The 15154-nt window shown below is 32.9% G+C and overlaps 1 protein-coding gene across 1 annotated transcript in view; it reads right to left on the minus strand.

The window, feature by feature from the left end:
* Nucleotides 1-7695: 7695 nt before the first annotated feature.
* TFPI (tissue factor pathway inhibitor) overlaps nt 7696-15154 on the minus strand; it is a 73600-nt gene continuing 66141 nt past the window's right edge. Inside the window, exons 7-8 of the mRNA XM_063108750.1 lie at nt 11081-11260; nt 7696-10368 (exon numbers count right to left, since the gene is read on the minus strand). Coding sequence (XP_062964820.1) covers nt 10265-10368; nt 11081-11260 — 284 coding nt within the window. The 3' untranslated portion in view covers nt 7696-10264. The remainder of the gene's footprint in view (nt 10369-11080; nt 11261-15154) is intronic.

Genomic DNA, 15154 nt, shown 5'->3' on the forward strand with positions numbered 1-15154 from the left:
ACAAAATTTACCTAAGTTTCTATTTTAACCTCTAATGGCCTAGCTTATTTGAATGATTGTTACATCTCCAAGAAACAATTGTCTAAAACTTTGAAACATTAAATACTGAGTAAATTGTAATATCAATAGCTACCATTTTATTGAATGCCTACAATGTAGCAAACACTATGCTAAGCATACTTTGCATATATGCTCTCATTTATCCTCACCATCAGTTCACAGACAGAGCAATGAGACAAGAAGAGCTTTTGAGCTAAAATGCAAGTTAATTTCAACCTAATCCTATGTTCTTTATCATTATATTGGATTTGGTGTTTGATTTTTTCTTTCTTTCACAGTCCTTATTGTATTCTTTACTTGCATCTGACAGTTTACTGATATCCAGTAGAGATGAGAGAACCTGTGGGAAACACTGGATTTTAAGGACTTTCTAATTAAATGATTGCACGATTATGTAGAGTGTGAAGGAGAAAAATAAAGAAATTATGCAAAGAGTTAAATAAAGTTTTCCAACATATACTTAGCTTTATAATTTTAAAGACTTTCTCATCAAACAGTGGCAGAGGTTTTGACTAAAATGGTAATTGTTTATTTCTTCATCTCTGTAATAGCAGTTTCTTGGCTAGACAGATCATTTAGGTAGCTCACAGCTGTTCTTCTAGAAATTTCCCTAGAGTGATTTACAAATTTTGTGGAACATTCTGTTAAGAGTGGGAAATATGTTAGGAAAAAAAAAAAAAAAGAAAGGCTATTGGAAAATCAAAGTTCTTTCAGATTCCAAATGTTGACTAAGAAGAAGGAAGTAGCAGTTTCCTATGGCTTCCTAATTGAGAGTGCTTGCAGCTTACAGGAGGTTCAGTAAATTAGAATTATGCCCTCTGTAAAAATACAGATTAAATATGGATTAAAACCTTGGAAACACTCAAGTTCATAATTGACTCGACCAATGTTATCTCAGAATGCATGAAAAACAGCAAATCATCAGTATCATTGACAAAAAGGTTAATTTTGGCTACAACTAGGATTTGTCTAAAACTTATTAGGATAAATTGTAAATTGAAATAAAAGATTTTGGTGTTAGACAAACCTAGTTCTAGTTAATTGTCCTTAACTAAATTTAGCTAGCTCTTCTAAAAATAATTAAAGAAGAAAAACACTTTCAGAATTGTTTCAAAACTTTTCCTGAGCTTGAAATGCTTTGAATAGTTAGTGTAAGTCAGAACCACATGTATTATTTTTTCCAGAATATATATAAACTTGGAAAGGAAAAAAAAAGTTAATGATTTCAGAAAATGTTTTGTTGGTAAACAGAACTCAAATGTTAAGACATTCAAAATCTCCCAAAGAGTGGGGCTCCCTGTAAAATAGTAAGCAGAAAGATTCTCATAAAATCTTTGATGTTTGGGAATTAATCAGGCACTGAAAGAAGAAATCACAGGTGTAATCAGTTTGGAGATGGCAAGCTGCATTAACACAGGCTAGTTTTGAAGGAATATAGAAGCTGCTGTAAATGAACACTTTATGCTAGAAGGGATGTGGATATAACCAACATTAATTATAACCAATGTTGATTTTTGTTTCTCCATCACAAAACATCTCTATATTTTTATTTATTTTTTATTTATTTATTTTTAAAAATTTTATTTTATCTATATTTGATTTTTGTGTCCCTTTATCGATTCCTCCTTCCCCCCTCCTTCCCTCCCTCCCTCAACATCATATCTGTTCACTTGTCTTAACGAGTTCAAGGAATTGTGATTGTTGTGTCTTCTTCCCTGCCCCTCATTTGTTTGTGTATTTATTTTTAGCTCCCACAAATAAGTAAGAACATGTGGCATTTCTCTTTCTGTGCCTGACTTATTTCACTTAATGTAATTTTTTCTAAGTCCATCCAGTTGCTGTGAATGGTAGTATTTTATTCTGTTTTAGAGCAGAGTAGAATTCCATTGTGTAGATAAACCACATTTTCTGTATCCACTCATCTGATGATGGACATTTGGGATGGTTCCAACTCTTGGCTATTGTAAATAGTGCTGCAATAAACACTGGAGTACAGGTATCCCTTCAGCATGATGATTTCCATTCCTCTGGGTGTATTCCCAGCAGTGGAATAGCTGGGTCATATCGTAGATCTATCTGTAATTTTTTGAGGAACCTCCAAACCATTTTCCATAAAGGCTGCACCATTTTGCAGTCCCACCAACAGTGTAGGAGGGACTACACTGCAGAGTAGTGTAACCCTGCCAGCATTTATCATTCTCAGTCTTTTGGATATTAGCCATCCTAACTGGAGTGAGATGGTATCTCAGTGTGGTTTTGATTTGCATTTCCTGAATACTGAGTGATGTTGAGCATTTTTTCATGTGTCTGTTGGCCATTCATATATCTTCCTTTGAGAAATGCCTATTTAGCTCCTTTGCCCATTTATTAATTGGGTTACTTGGTTTTTGCTGTAAAGTTGTTTGAGTTCCTTGTGTATTCTGGATATTAATCCTTTGTCAGATGTATATTTTGCAAATATTTACTCCCACTCTGTTGGTTGTCTTTTCACTCTGTTGATTGTTTCTTTTGCTGTGCAGAAGCTTTTTAGTTTGATATAATCCCATTTATTTATTTTTCCTCATCACAGGGATGCAAAGTTGGTTCAACATACGCAAATCAATAAATGTGATATGCCACATCAATAAAATCAAACACAAAGACCATATGATCATCTCTATAGATGCTGAAAAAGCATGTGACAAAACTCAACATTCATTCATGATAAAGACTCTCCACAAGTTAGGTATAGACAGAAAGTATCTCAACATAATTAAAGCCATATATGATAAGCCCACTGCTAGTATCATCTTGAATTGGGAAAAGCTAAAAGCTTTTCCTTTAAGAACAGGAACTAGACAAGGATGCCCATTCTCACCACTCCTATTCAACATGGTGTTGGAAGTACTAGACAGAGCAATCAGAGAAGAGAAGGAAATAAAGGGCATCCAGATTGGCAAAGATGAAGTCAAACTGTCCCTGTCTGCTGATGACATGATCCTATATATCAAACAGCCTAAAAGCCTCTCCAAAAATCTCTTAGATTTGATAAATGATTTCAGCAAAGTTGCAAGATACAAAAGAAACACACACAAAACAGTAGCATTTCTATGCTCCAACAGTGAACATGCAGAAAAAGAAATCAAGAAAGCTAGCCCATTTACAATAGACACCAAAAAAATAAAATACATAGGAATAAAGTTAACCAAGGATGTGAAAAACCTCTACAATGAGAACTACAAATCACTTTTGAAAGAAATTAAATTGGACACAAGTAAATGGAAAGATATCCCATGCTCTTGGATTGGGAGATTTAACATTGTGAAAATGTCCATCCTACCCTAAGTGATCTACAAATTCAATGCAATCCCTGTCAAAATTCCAAAGACATTTTTTTTTGAAATGGAAAAAACTATCGTAACATTTATATGTAGTAAAAAAGACCATGAATAGTCAAAGCAATTCTGAGGAAAAGAAATAAAACTGGAGGCATAACACTACCTGACTTTAAACTGTACTACAAAGCTATAATAACCAAAACAGCATGGTACTGGCATAAAAACAGATACATGGATCAATGGAATAAAATAGAAAATCCAGAAATCAACCCTTACCCCTACCTACAGCCATCTGATCTTTGACAAAAGTACCAAGTCTACAAACTGGGGAAGAGACTGCCTCTTCAGCAAATGGTGCTGGGAAAACTGGATATCCATATGCAGGAAAATGAAACTAGACCCATACTTCTCGCCATATACTAAAATCAATTCAAAATGGATTAAAGAATTAAATATACACCTCAAAACAATAAAACTCCTTAAAGAAAACATAGGTGAAACACTCCAGGAAGTAGGATTGGGAAAAGACTTCATGAATACAACCCCCAAAGCACAGGCAACCAAAGGAAAAATGCACATTTTTTTTTTTGACTTACTATATGTTGATATTAAATACTTTTAGACAGGGAGCATTCTCATAAAATCTTAAAATGCCAAAACTAGAAAAACTTTTATATGTAGGTAGTCTTGTCCAAAACACTCATTCTAAATATGAGTAAATGTGCAGCCAGAGAAATTAGATATTGAATACATTCATCCACCAAGTTAGTGTCAGTATTGGTACAAGAAACAATTATCTGTTAGTTTCCTCTCCAGAACTTTTCCCCAAAGCCTCTGGTGGAAAAGGAAAGTGTTAAACACTTATATTTATTTTAATTTTTTTTTTTTTCAGCAAAGGACTACATATAAGTAAAAAGTCAATTAATATGAAAGGGCTTCTAGCAAGTAAACAGCTGTCCCTCATCTCTCAACTTCTACATCCAATTCTCTTGTGGCTTCCTTGCACTCTTGTCATTACGAGGTATAGTTCCTTGCTATTTCTACTTCTCTGTATGGGACTTATTCTTTCACATTCTCCCCTGTCCTTTTAGGAATTTTCTCTTCCTTGCTAGTATGTGAAATTTCATGTGCGGTGGATGGGGAGGAGGGTGCTGAGTGGGTTTTATTTCGTAGGGTAAAATATAACATTTCAGTAAAGGAAAGCTGTGCCCTTTTGTTTTATAAAATCTCCCTCCCCTTTATTTGTTTATTTTTCTCTTTTGTTTTTAATTTACACAAAATAATTGCACATATTTATGAAGTACAATGTGATGTTTTGATACATACATACATTGTGTAAAAACCAAATCAGGGTATTTAGCATATTCATCACCTCATACACTATCCTTTCTTGGTGGTGAAAACAATCAAATCTTTTCTTCTATTTTGAAATATTCAATATTATTAACCATAGTCACCCTTCTGCACAATAGAACGCAGGAACTTATTCCTCCTATCTATGATTCATTGACCAATCTCTCCCTACCTCACCCTTACCAGCCTCTGATAACCACTATTCTCTGTATTTCTATGAGATCAACTTCTTTAGATTCCATATATGAGTGAGATCAATTAGAATGGCTATTATCAGAAAGACAAAAAATAAAATGCTGGTTCGCATGTGGAAAAGGGGAAAGAAACTCTTATACACTGTTGGTGGGAATGAAAATTAGTACAGTCATTATGAAAAACAATATGGAGGTTCCTCAAACAATTAAAAATAGAACTACAATACGATCCAGTAATCCCACCACTGGGTATATATCCAAAGGAAATGAAATCAGTAGGCTGAAGAGACATCTGCACTCCCATGTTTGTTGCAGCACTGTTCACAATAGCCAAGATATGGAATCAACCTAGGTGTCCATCAATGGACGAATGGATAAAGACAACGTGGAATACATACACAATGAAATACTTTTCAACCTTAAAAAAAAGAGTAAAATCCTGTCATTTGCGGCAACATGGATAAAGCTGGATACATTGTTAAGTGAAATAAAATAGGCATGGAAAGACAAATATCTCCCCTCTATTTTATCTCTTCTATTTTTCTTGACCTTCTGTCACTTCCTGGTTGGGCTTTTGAATTGATTGCCAAATTTTTTTTCTCTTTTATCCTATTTTCCATCTCTATGGCTTTTTCTTTTTGTAGCTTAGAAATTTTGTGACGTTATTTATTTATTTTTTTTTCAAATTGTTTATTGTTTTTGATTTACCAAGTCTTTTTTTTTCTTTACTATCTAGGGTTATTCTCTTATTTCTCTATGAATACTAATTATATAGGTTGCAATATATATTTTTAATTAGATTTTTTATGTCATATAATAACATATTTGAATATTTTTCTGTGAGATTTTCTCTAAAAGATTTTAAATCATGTTTTTATGGAATTTACTGTTAGGTGTATTGGAGTTTTTGTTCTATTGCGGCTATTACATATTTTTTATTTTTCCACTTAGTGTACAGAAATGCTATTGATTTCATATGTTGAACTTTAATATAACAATCTCGATGAACTTCAATATTATTTTTAATTGTTTTCTTTTAGGTTCTCTTAAATTTTTAATTATGACAAGCATATTATATGATAACTATGATATAATGTAACATGCATACCTAATTTCTGTTTTTGCTTTTTGCATTGGCTATAAAATTAAGAGTGTTTGCAATGTTAAATAAAAAAGGTACTGTTTCAGACCTTGAGAATGTTTTTAAACATTCTACCATTAACGTCATGTTATTACGTTTATGGGAGATATCTGTGATCAGATTATTAGGTCTCTAGTTTGCTAAAAGTTTTAATCATGGAAAGAGTATTAAATTTTATCAAATGCTTTTTCTTTATTGAGAATGATAAAATTTAAGAAAACAGGACCAATAACTGAGTTATATTGAAATCTGAGGCAAAAAGAAAAACTAATAATACTGATGATTTATTAAGAAATATAAAGGTAGTTCAAATTCAATCATCATTTAATATAATAAAAATATTAACATCAAAAGTAAGCTAAATAGTCGTTCTCAATAGATAGAGATAGAAATATTTTATTCTTCATGAGTTATTGCTGTAATCTTGAATTTTTTAAAAATACTAGATTGCAGTATTATTTATCTTGGTTACTGAAAATTTTTATGCCCCCTCAGATTTTGTGCCTGCGGCAATAAGCTCACTTGCCAGATCACAGTTTCACGTAGTGTTCACACAAACCACACAATCTGTTAGTGGACTTGTGAATCCAACCTGGTCAATCAGCAATTAATGTTTCTCTAAAAATGGTGTTTGGGTCAAAGATGGCCATAAGACATTTGGGTCAATGAGCATGAAGCCAAGACTTCGATTCAGTTCTTTGAGGTAAGAAAATCCAAACTCTTCTAAAAGACTTTACCTTGAGAGAATGTGGGCCTTAAATCCTGGTTATCTTGAAATCCTATGAAGTTAGAATATAAAGGCAAAACATATTGGGGAACAGATTCAAGAGGCAAAGATAGACTGAGTTTTGGTGACTTATTATGAGGCCCTAAATCCATCCATACTAAGGTGAGATACTTCTGGTCTTTTCCATTTTGTGATTTAAGTATATCCCTGTTTTGTTTCAAACTCATTGGGCTAGGATTTTTGTAATCTGTGAGCAAACTGATACAGAAGTTATATTTATTGTCCTAATGCTCTATTTTATTTATTGTATTATGTGGTTAAAATGCATCTATCCCTCCCCCCCCGAGAAATGAATTACCATGCATGCTTGAATGTGCTCCGAGTGCTGAGTAATTCTAACCAAGACGCCAATTACATAGTTAGAGTAGCTCAGAGACTGGGTCTGAGAAACTATAGACCAAAGTCTTTGGTTCTACATAGAAGAATGCAGGAAAGGCAATTGTGTGTCCAAACTAAAGTCTTTGAGAAAGAACTGAAAGTCAAAAGTTGGAAAAACTACATACAAATGCCAATTTCATAAAAACAAGATAAGAACAAGAGCAGCTGATGAACAATCAACACCCCCCTAAATAGTTTGGTAGTTTAATGTCATTTTCTTTCTTCTTGTGGTATGGAGATGGACTGGGCTAACTACAATAGTCAGGCTTGGAAGCCATTTATATTGTGTGTAGTGATATATATTTAAATATACATATGTCTATATTTATACAATTATACATGAAATTACTGCTGCATATGTAGCAGAGTAACATAGAATATATGGATTAAGGCATAGTGTATAATTTGTTTGACAAATAAGAGATCATAATACATGGTTGTGCACTTGTTATTAAGGAAGTATAAGCAGAATGAAGCTGGGAAAACAATTTTTTTCTTTTTCTGTCTTAGGATTCTGTATCTTTGAGACATCTAAAGAGCACTAAATTATTTTATTATGTACTAAAAACTTCATGAGTACAACAGTCAGACTTTATTATTCAGAGTAACGTAGTAACATCTTTTACTTTTTTTTTTTTTTTTTTTTTTTTTGGCAGCTGACCAGTACAGGAATCCAACCCTGGAGATTGATGTTATCAGCACCACACTCTGACCAGCGCAGCTAACTGGCCCACCTCTCAGAATAAGATATTTTATGTCTTACAATTAAAAACAAATCATCTGAGCAGTTTTCAGCATGACCTGTTAATTTTGAATGTAGGGAATATACAAAGTAGGTAAATACATGTACTCATAAATGCTGTATAATATAACTCTATATAAAATTCACAGTTAGATGCATTTGATGATGCAAAATAAAAAAGTACTTTTAGAGGGCTTCTTATTTAAAAACACAGTAAAAGTAATATTCACATGCATTAAACATTGCGAATCATCTCAGTGTGTCTTTCTTTACTTAAGTAATGAACCAATGGTTATTTTTGGAGAAAACAATTAGTTAACTCGCCAATGTGCTGTTTATATCTTCTTGGCAGCAACTTGCCACTTGACCAAAGGAGACTGTGCCACTTATTTAAAGCTATTGCTATCCATGAATTAATGATGACACAGCATATTTCACAAGGGCTTTTGATTTCCAAAAGTCTCAAATTCCACAGCAAAAACCCAATTTATGACAATAATTTATGTACTGAATATTTGAAGTAAAGATATAAAATTTCCCTTAAGCTGAACAAGTTGACACTATTTTGTAATGATATAATGTTTTGTGCCACAGTTGAAAAATGGCTTGTAATTGTATGTTAGAACTTTTCATATTGTATCTTGAAACATGGTGATTCTGTAGCTGACATCAGCCAGACCCTGACTTCAGGTGAATGGCCTGAAGGAGATCAGATTTTTAAATAGGAAATCAGCACAAATAAGCTGAGTAATGAAGATTAGTCACTGTTTACTGAATATATCTTTAACTAATTTGAAGTACATGTAGGCAAATCCAAAAATAAAATTCAAAACTAAACTGTGGGGTTGGTTGTGGTGAGGTAAAGTGACAACTAATGAATCTTGGAGGATTTTGAAAGGTGGAGAAATATTCTAAATTTCAGAGGAATTAACTCAATACTGATGAGAAGGATACAGCAGACAGTAAAAAGCCTGGAGTATGAACAAGGAAGCAAGAGATTTTGGAGACTGATTAGATGTGGTAGATGAGGACAAAAAAGAAATCAAAATTTAGTTCAAACTTTTAAGCCTGAGGAACAGGCAGAATTATAATACTACTGCTAGAGAGAAGTCAAGAAGCTCAACCAAATGCGTAAGGAGGTTGGTTGTTTCTAGACAAGTTCAGTTTCACATGTGAAATCTGAGGTGAACACTCTAGAAACTGACATGTCTAGGAGGCTGTTGAGATGCCAGACTGCACACAGCTCAGCAGAGAAGAAAAAATACAGGTCTGGATACAGTGAATTAACTCCAGAGAAATGTTAATTAAAACCCTGAGAGTGAACAGTGCATGAATAGAATCTTCCTAGCTGATCATTTTTTTCTTCTACAGAAATAGCATACTTTTTGAACACAAATTATTAGTTGCATTGTGTGCAAAGCCTAATGATGAATGAACAGGTTTCAGGAAGTTCAAGTATTTTCTGGTAAGAGAATTCATCAAACAATAAAATTAAGAAGTGCATATAAAGAATTTCCTTTTGATTGCCATTAAACACTTCCCTTTTCCATAAAGTTTCTTCTTATCATAAATTGCATTTAACACACTATTATTCAACTGTCTTGACTAATATAATGGGCTATAGTTAAACAGTAAAAGTTAAACCAATTCAGATCAGGCAGGCATATGATGCAGAACTGACACTTCTTTGTTCAAAGACAGTTTGGCTCAATATCGATGGAGGTACTGGTTAGTACAAAAGGACAAAGTATGTCCAGGGAGGAAAGCACATGAGAGAATCATATATTTACTGGTTCTTTCCAAATGCACACTTGAGTGATTTTTATCAAAATCGGGTATTTGTCACCATTGTTGATGTGAAACCCCGAAAATGCTTGTTCTTGAATAGCTGTATTTCTCAATCTGATCATAGGCTATAAAGAAAATCATCATATACATGATCATAACAAATAAGTGGAAACGTTTCCTCAAATAGATCATCACCAAATGGAAAACAAGGACTGATTTGATGTGTCCAGTCCTATAATTTGTAGTTAAATGGCAAATAGTTAGAAAGGGATGGAAAAAGTGAATACATTCATAGTAGGTGGTTAATTGTAGCACTAGAATAAGCAATTTGACAATAGAATGGGAATTCTGAAGCAAATGTATTAATTGTAGGTACAATAAGTATAGAAAATTACTTCATGAACATATTCATTAAAAGTATCTTAGCAAAAAAAAATAGAAATCATGATGAAATGCTTCATATAAAATATTTAGTAGAATTAGTGTTCTAATAATGAAACAAATTTATATATTTTTAACAATTTCTTCATATACTTTTTTCAGTGCCTGCTTCTTTCTTTTTCTTTTGGTTTTAATTAGTCCTCCTTTTGATAGTCTTTGGATGAAACCTATAAGAGGAAGAGCAACAAATTTATGTATGATAAAGTAACACAATAAAACGTTTTATCTATAATTTCGTCAAATTATATTTTAATGTTTAAAACCAAAAGATGAGATTGGTTTAAAAGCCTTTAATTTGTCTATGTCTTTATGCAGAACAGCCTATCTCTAAGGAAGTCACTTTGCATATATGAGTTAGCAAAAGTGGATAAGAATGTAGTTGATTTTTATTATTAGTTCATCTTCAGTTAAAATTCATGCTCATTTTATTTAAAGTAGAAATGTGGCTGTATATGGTTGGTGGAATTACAAATGATTTTTATTTACATTTCATACTTTTTGTATTCTACTGCAAATATGCATCATTTTTATTTTCAGAAAAAAATATGTTCACATGATGTGCATTAAAGAAAGCTTAAAGGTATTTTGGTATAATCTTTTAAAATTAATGCTTAGTATTTAAACATAAGAATAACGTGTTTAATTTGTTTTAAATTGATTCCTTTGCTATGAAGACATGAAGAGGAATTACAGTTAATATATCCAGCAATATTATCTAAATGTAGTTGAAAAAAAGATATTTATTGGCTAAATCATCATACTTTGTTTTTGATATAAGAACTAATTTCATAATATTTTCATAGATTAAAATTCATTCACAATTTCAAAACAACACTATTCTAAACACTAGTGAATTAGTGAGAAGAATATTTTCTATACCTTTTTTACATGTCCTAAGACATTCTTTTTTGGAAGTAAAATTGTTTTCATTTCCCCCACATCCACTGTATTTAAATGGGCGGCATTTCCCAATTATTGAATTGTAGTAGAATCTGTTCTCATTGGCTTGACACAATCCTCTGTCTGCAGGGGTGAGACACCAGGAGGGGCCGTGAAATTCTAAAAACATCAAGGAAACATGGTAAGCCATAAATAATAGTGATTCTGAGGCCTTCGTATTATATATTGTTTATACATTAGTCTTGTAACATGCCTATATAAAATAGTAATCTGAATAAGAGTAGAACTCAATAAAATTAATAAATTTTAACTCTAGGTAAATCTGTAAGTGTCCACTATACCGAGATCTTTCTCCAATGACTAAAAAAAGACACATTTGCTAAAGGGAAGTGTTATGATTACTCTTTATATGAACAAACCAGTTGTACATAATAAAAACAACCACTATATAACAACTTAACTTCTGAGAATTCATCAACATTTGTGTATCACTTGTTTTTGAATGTTTAAGTTGGGAAAAGAAAGCGTCTTGATGAACAAAGTCCTTATTTTTGGTATGACACAAACACTGAAGCTGAGGAAGAGTTTCTTCTCTTGACTAAAACACTTAAATGATATAGTTCAATCACAATGTAAAGTGCAGGAATTCAGGTACTTTATAGCAAGTTTCAACTTTAAGTTTCAGGGAAGGAGCCCAGAAGAGAGATTTCATTTAGTAATAATGTTTTTCTCACGAGTCAAATCATCAGTTCTCGATGAGTTAGATGATTTTGCAAAGAAAACAATATTGCTAAAGCCAGTAAAATAAAACACCATTTTGAAGCAAACAGGCTGGTCTGTCAGTGGGACCAGCAGCTATCAAAGACAAGGAAACAAACAAAACTAGGGTAATAAAAGAAACATTCTATTTCCTGAAGGCAAAGGAGGGAATTAGTTTTAGCTTACTGGTAGTTTTTAACTCCTTTGGGAATTCCTGTCAGTAAGGGGAAGCTGGTACTCTTCAGTAGCACAGCTAAAACTGCTACATGTTAATAAATCAAGACTGCAGGTATGTTGTTGGGTGGTGAGGAAACAATGTCAGAAAACTTCAGTGGCTTTGCCAAATGGTGTGATGTGGAATAGCACATATAGATGAAGATTTGCTAAATGTTCAACATTGGCAGAAAATAGCACTTTGAGGAATCCACTGGCCAATAAGGCAAGCAGATTGTGCAGAAAGCAAGAAGGGGTCTTCTGGCAAGTGAACCCAGATGAATAGGCTGTAAAAAGAAATACAAGAAAAATGAAACAAAAGGAAAAAAATATTAAATTGATATCAGCATTTTTACCAACTCTGCCTTCTAAGATATTTAAAGATTAGAGTGTCTTGATAGCTCATGTACTAGAGAAACATTTCTGGGAAATATCAGTGAGGGAGTGACTACTATGGGAAGGATATATGAGAATAACTTTAGAAAGATGTTTTTCTGTGTCAAAATTCAAGAAGTGAAATCACACAAAAAGATAAGGGTTTATTTAGGTTTTTGACTAGGTATGTAAACACATTTTAAAAGGAACTCCTAGGGACCATAAAACTAAAACATTGTTCAAAATCAGGTAGTCTAATTTATGTTTTACCTTATCCTGTGTGGGGATTATAGTGCACGATCATGTGCCATCACAAATCAAAGTTAAAATGCATTTGGTGAGAATGTGTACTAAATTTTCTAGAAAATGTTGACATCTTTAACTAAGAATGGTTTGTGAGAGTCATTTTCTACCAGTTTAGCAACAGAGATATGTTGTAATTGACCCCTACTATTGTACAAACTTTTCCAGTGTGTATGATGTAGATTCTCATCATCCCACAGCTTGGAATATAAAATGGTTATCAAAAAACATCCCCTTTATCTCATGAGCTTCCAAAGTCATCACCTATGTTCAGAAACAAAAGACTGACCAGAAGCAGTTAGCCTGATTTGAGAAACAGGGAAAACAATAAATTGCCATTTTTATTTTTGCTCAGCAAGCACCCACAGATGCTTTATAAAAGATATGTTAGTATGATAAAATGATAGGTGACTTATACATCAATTTCATTTTATCATTTTGTGTGCAAGAAGTTTCACCCCATGCTAAGTTGCAAATAACATGTGAATGAACTTATGAAGCATACCCTTCTTTACAAATGTTAGGGCATTGCTCTTAAGACATAATAACAATAGCTAACCTGAGACATCTGGAGCTAGTTCCTAGACTGGAGGTACCAAGAGAAGAGACTCTGTTCGAGACCAAGAGCCTGGAACACCAGGTGAAAACTAGAACAATTATGGGCCTCTCTAGTGGAGCTAAAACCATGGAGAATCCCACAGATGTAGGGGGAAACAAACCCTAGGTTCTGCGTGTCTGCCCATCCAGTCCTTCAACAATATCTGCAACTGATCAAACCTATTCAGAAGCCAAAGAAGGAAGGTTCCCCATAAACAAGCACGGGGCAGGGGGAAGACAGTGGATTGTTTGATATTAGACAGTTGACCGGCACAGACACTATCAGAGTTTCACTACCGGTTAAATTGTCCAAGGCTTCAGATTGCCTCTACACGGCACTTTGTGATTTCTGAATCAGAGGTGTCTGGCATGCTGCCTCTAACAGGCTGAGATCTGGTACGCAGATGCAAATTGGACTTGCTCCCTTCAGAGAGTGACAGTCCATGACTGAATGATGGCAGTTGTTGATCTTATTTCGTTTGCCCTGATTTCAATCATTGCTTACACATATCATCAAACACAGCATAGCTTTGACCCAGATTAAGTGAGATTCCTCATACTAGAAATAAGAATATTTTAATAGTGGGTAAACATTTAAAATTAACCACTGAGGATATTATATATAATTTTAGAAATTTTTAAAGATGCAATAAATTATCATTAGCTGGGGAGTCTTTATTAAGCCATCACACTTCAGAACATGAATTGTATCTGTTATGTATACTAATCCATCTCTCCTAAGATCATTTTAACTGAGTAGTAAGACTATCATTGGGTTACTGTAGTGTAAACCACAGTAGAATTAAAGTAATAAAGTAAATGGTTTCTCAGGAACATTTTAGCTTCAATATTCTTTGAGTCCTTGATTATTACCTAGTTAAATTTCTAAAGGTGAGTAAATTGAATTTTTTTTGCACCCCATAAGGAGTTAATCTCAATTGTTTTCAATTAACAAATTTATTCTAGGCTGTATTAGGCCCTCACCTATTTAAAATCTGGACTTTGATATCTGCAATGAAAGAAAATATAAAAGTTTTGAAGTAATTACACAATGTGTTTTTTTGGTCTGGATTATAATTACTCACAGAAATTTAAGATAGAAGAAAAAGACACTAACTGGACTTTTGTTCATTTTCCAAAGGGAATTAATAATCACATGCATTCTGTCTTGATCCCACTATTAATAACAAGTTGGGTAACTTCCATCTAGAGGGTTTTTGATAGACCTCAGAATTCAGGATCTGCTTTTTTTTTTTTTTTAAACCAAGAGCTATCATGATCTAGCATGACTGCTAAATTGTAAGGTAGTACACCAAAGTCAGCTTTACATGTAAAGTGTTTTATGTAAACTTGCTTTTAAATTTATACAGTAAACTTTGAAACTTATAACCACTTTGAATCTTTACTGTGGTGTCTTATTACTCTCATTTTACATGCCTATTTAGGTTTTCATTTTGTCAAACAAATTAGATTTTATAAACCACCTCATGACCAGTTTAGTAAGATTTTTTTTGCCTTCTGAGACATTTTTAGGGAATTAAATAACAAATCATTCCTTTCATTTTCCCCTCTATAATTTTGTAGTAGAGAGAAATATAGATGTTTTAAAAATTATCACAAATCATCTTTTTAAGTCTTTGAAATAATACAAAAGTATAACAAATATACAACAAAAGTTCTCCATAATTTGACCTCAGCTTTTTAACTGCTATCAATAATTTGGTAAATATATTTCCCCAAATTGTTCACATATGCAAGCATATACACTGCTCTACATCTTATTATTATATTTGATAATACTTTGTG

Source organism: Cynocephalus volans, chromosome 1 (genome assembly GCF_027409185.1).
Source record: "Cynocephalus volans isolate mCynVol1 chromosome 1, mCynVol1.pri, whole genome shotgun sequence".
Lineage (NCBI taxonomy): Eukaryota > Metazoa > Chordata > Mammalia > Dermoptera > Cynocephalidae > Cynocephalus > Cynocephalus volans.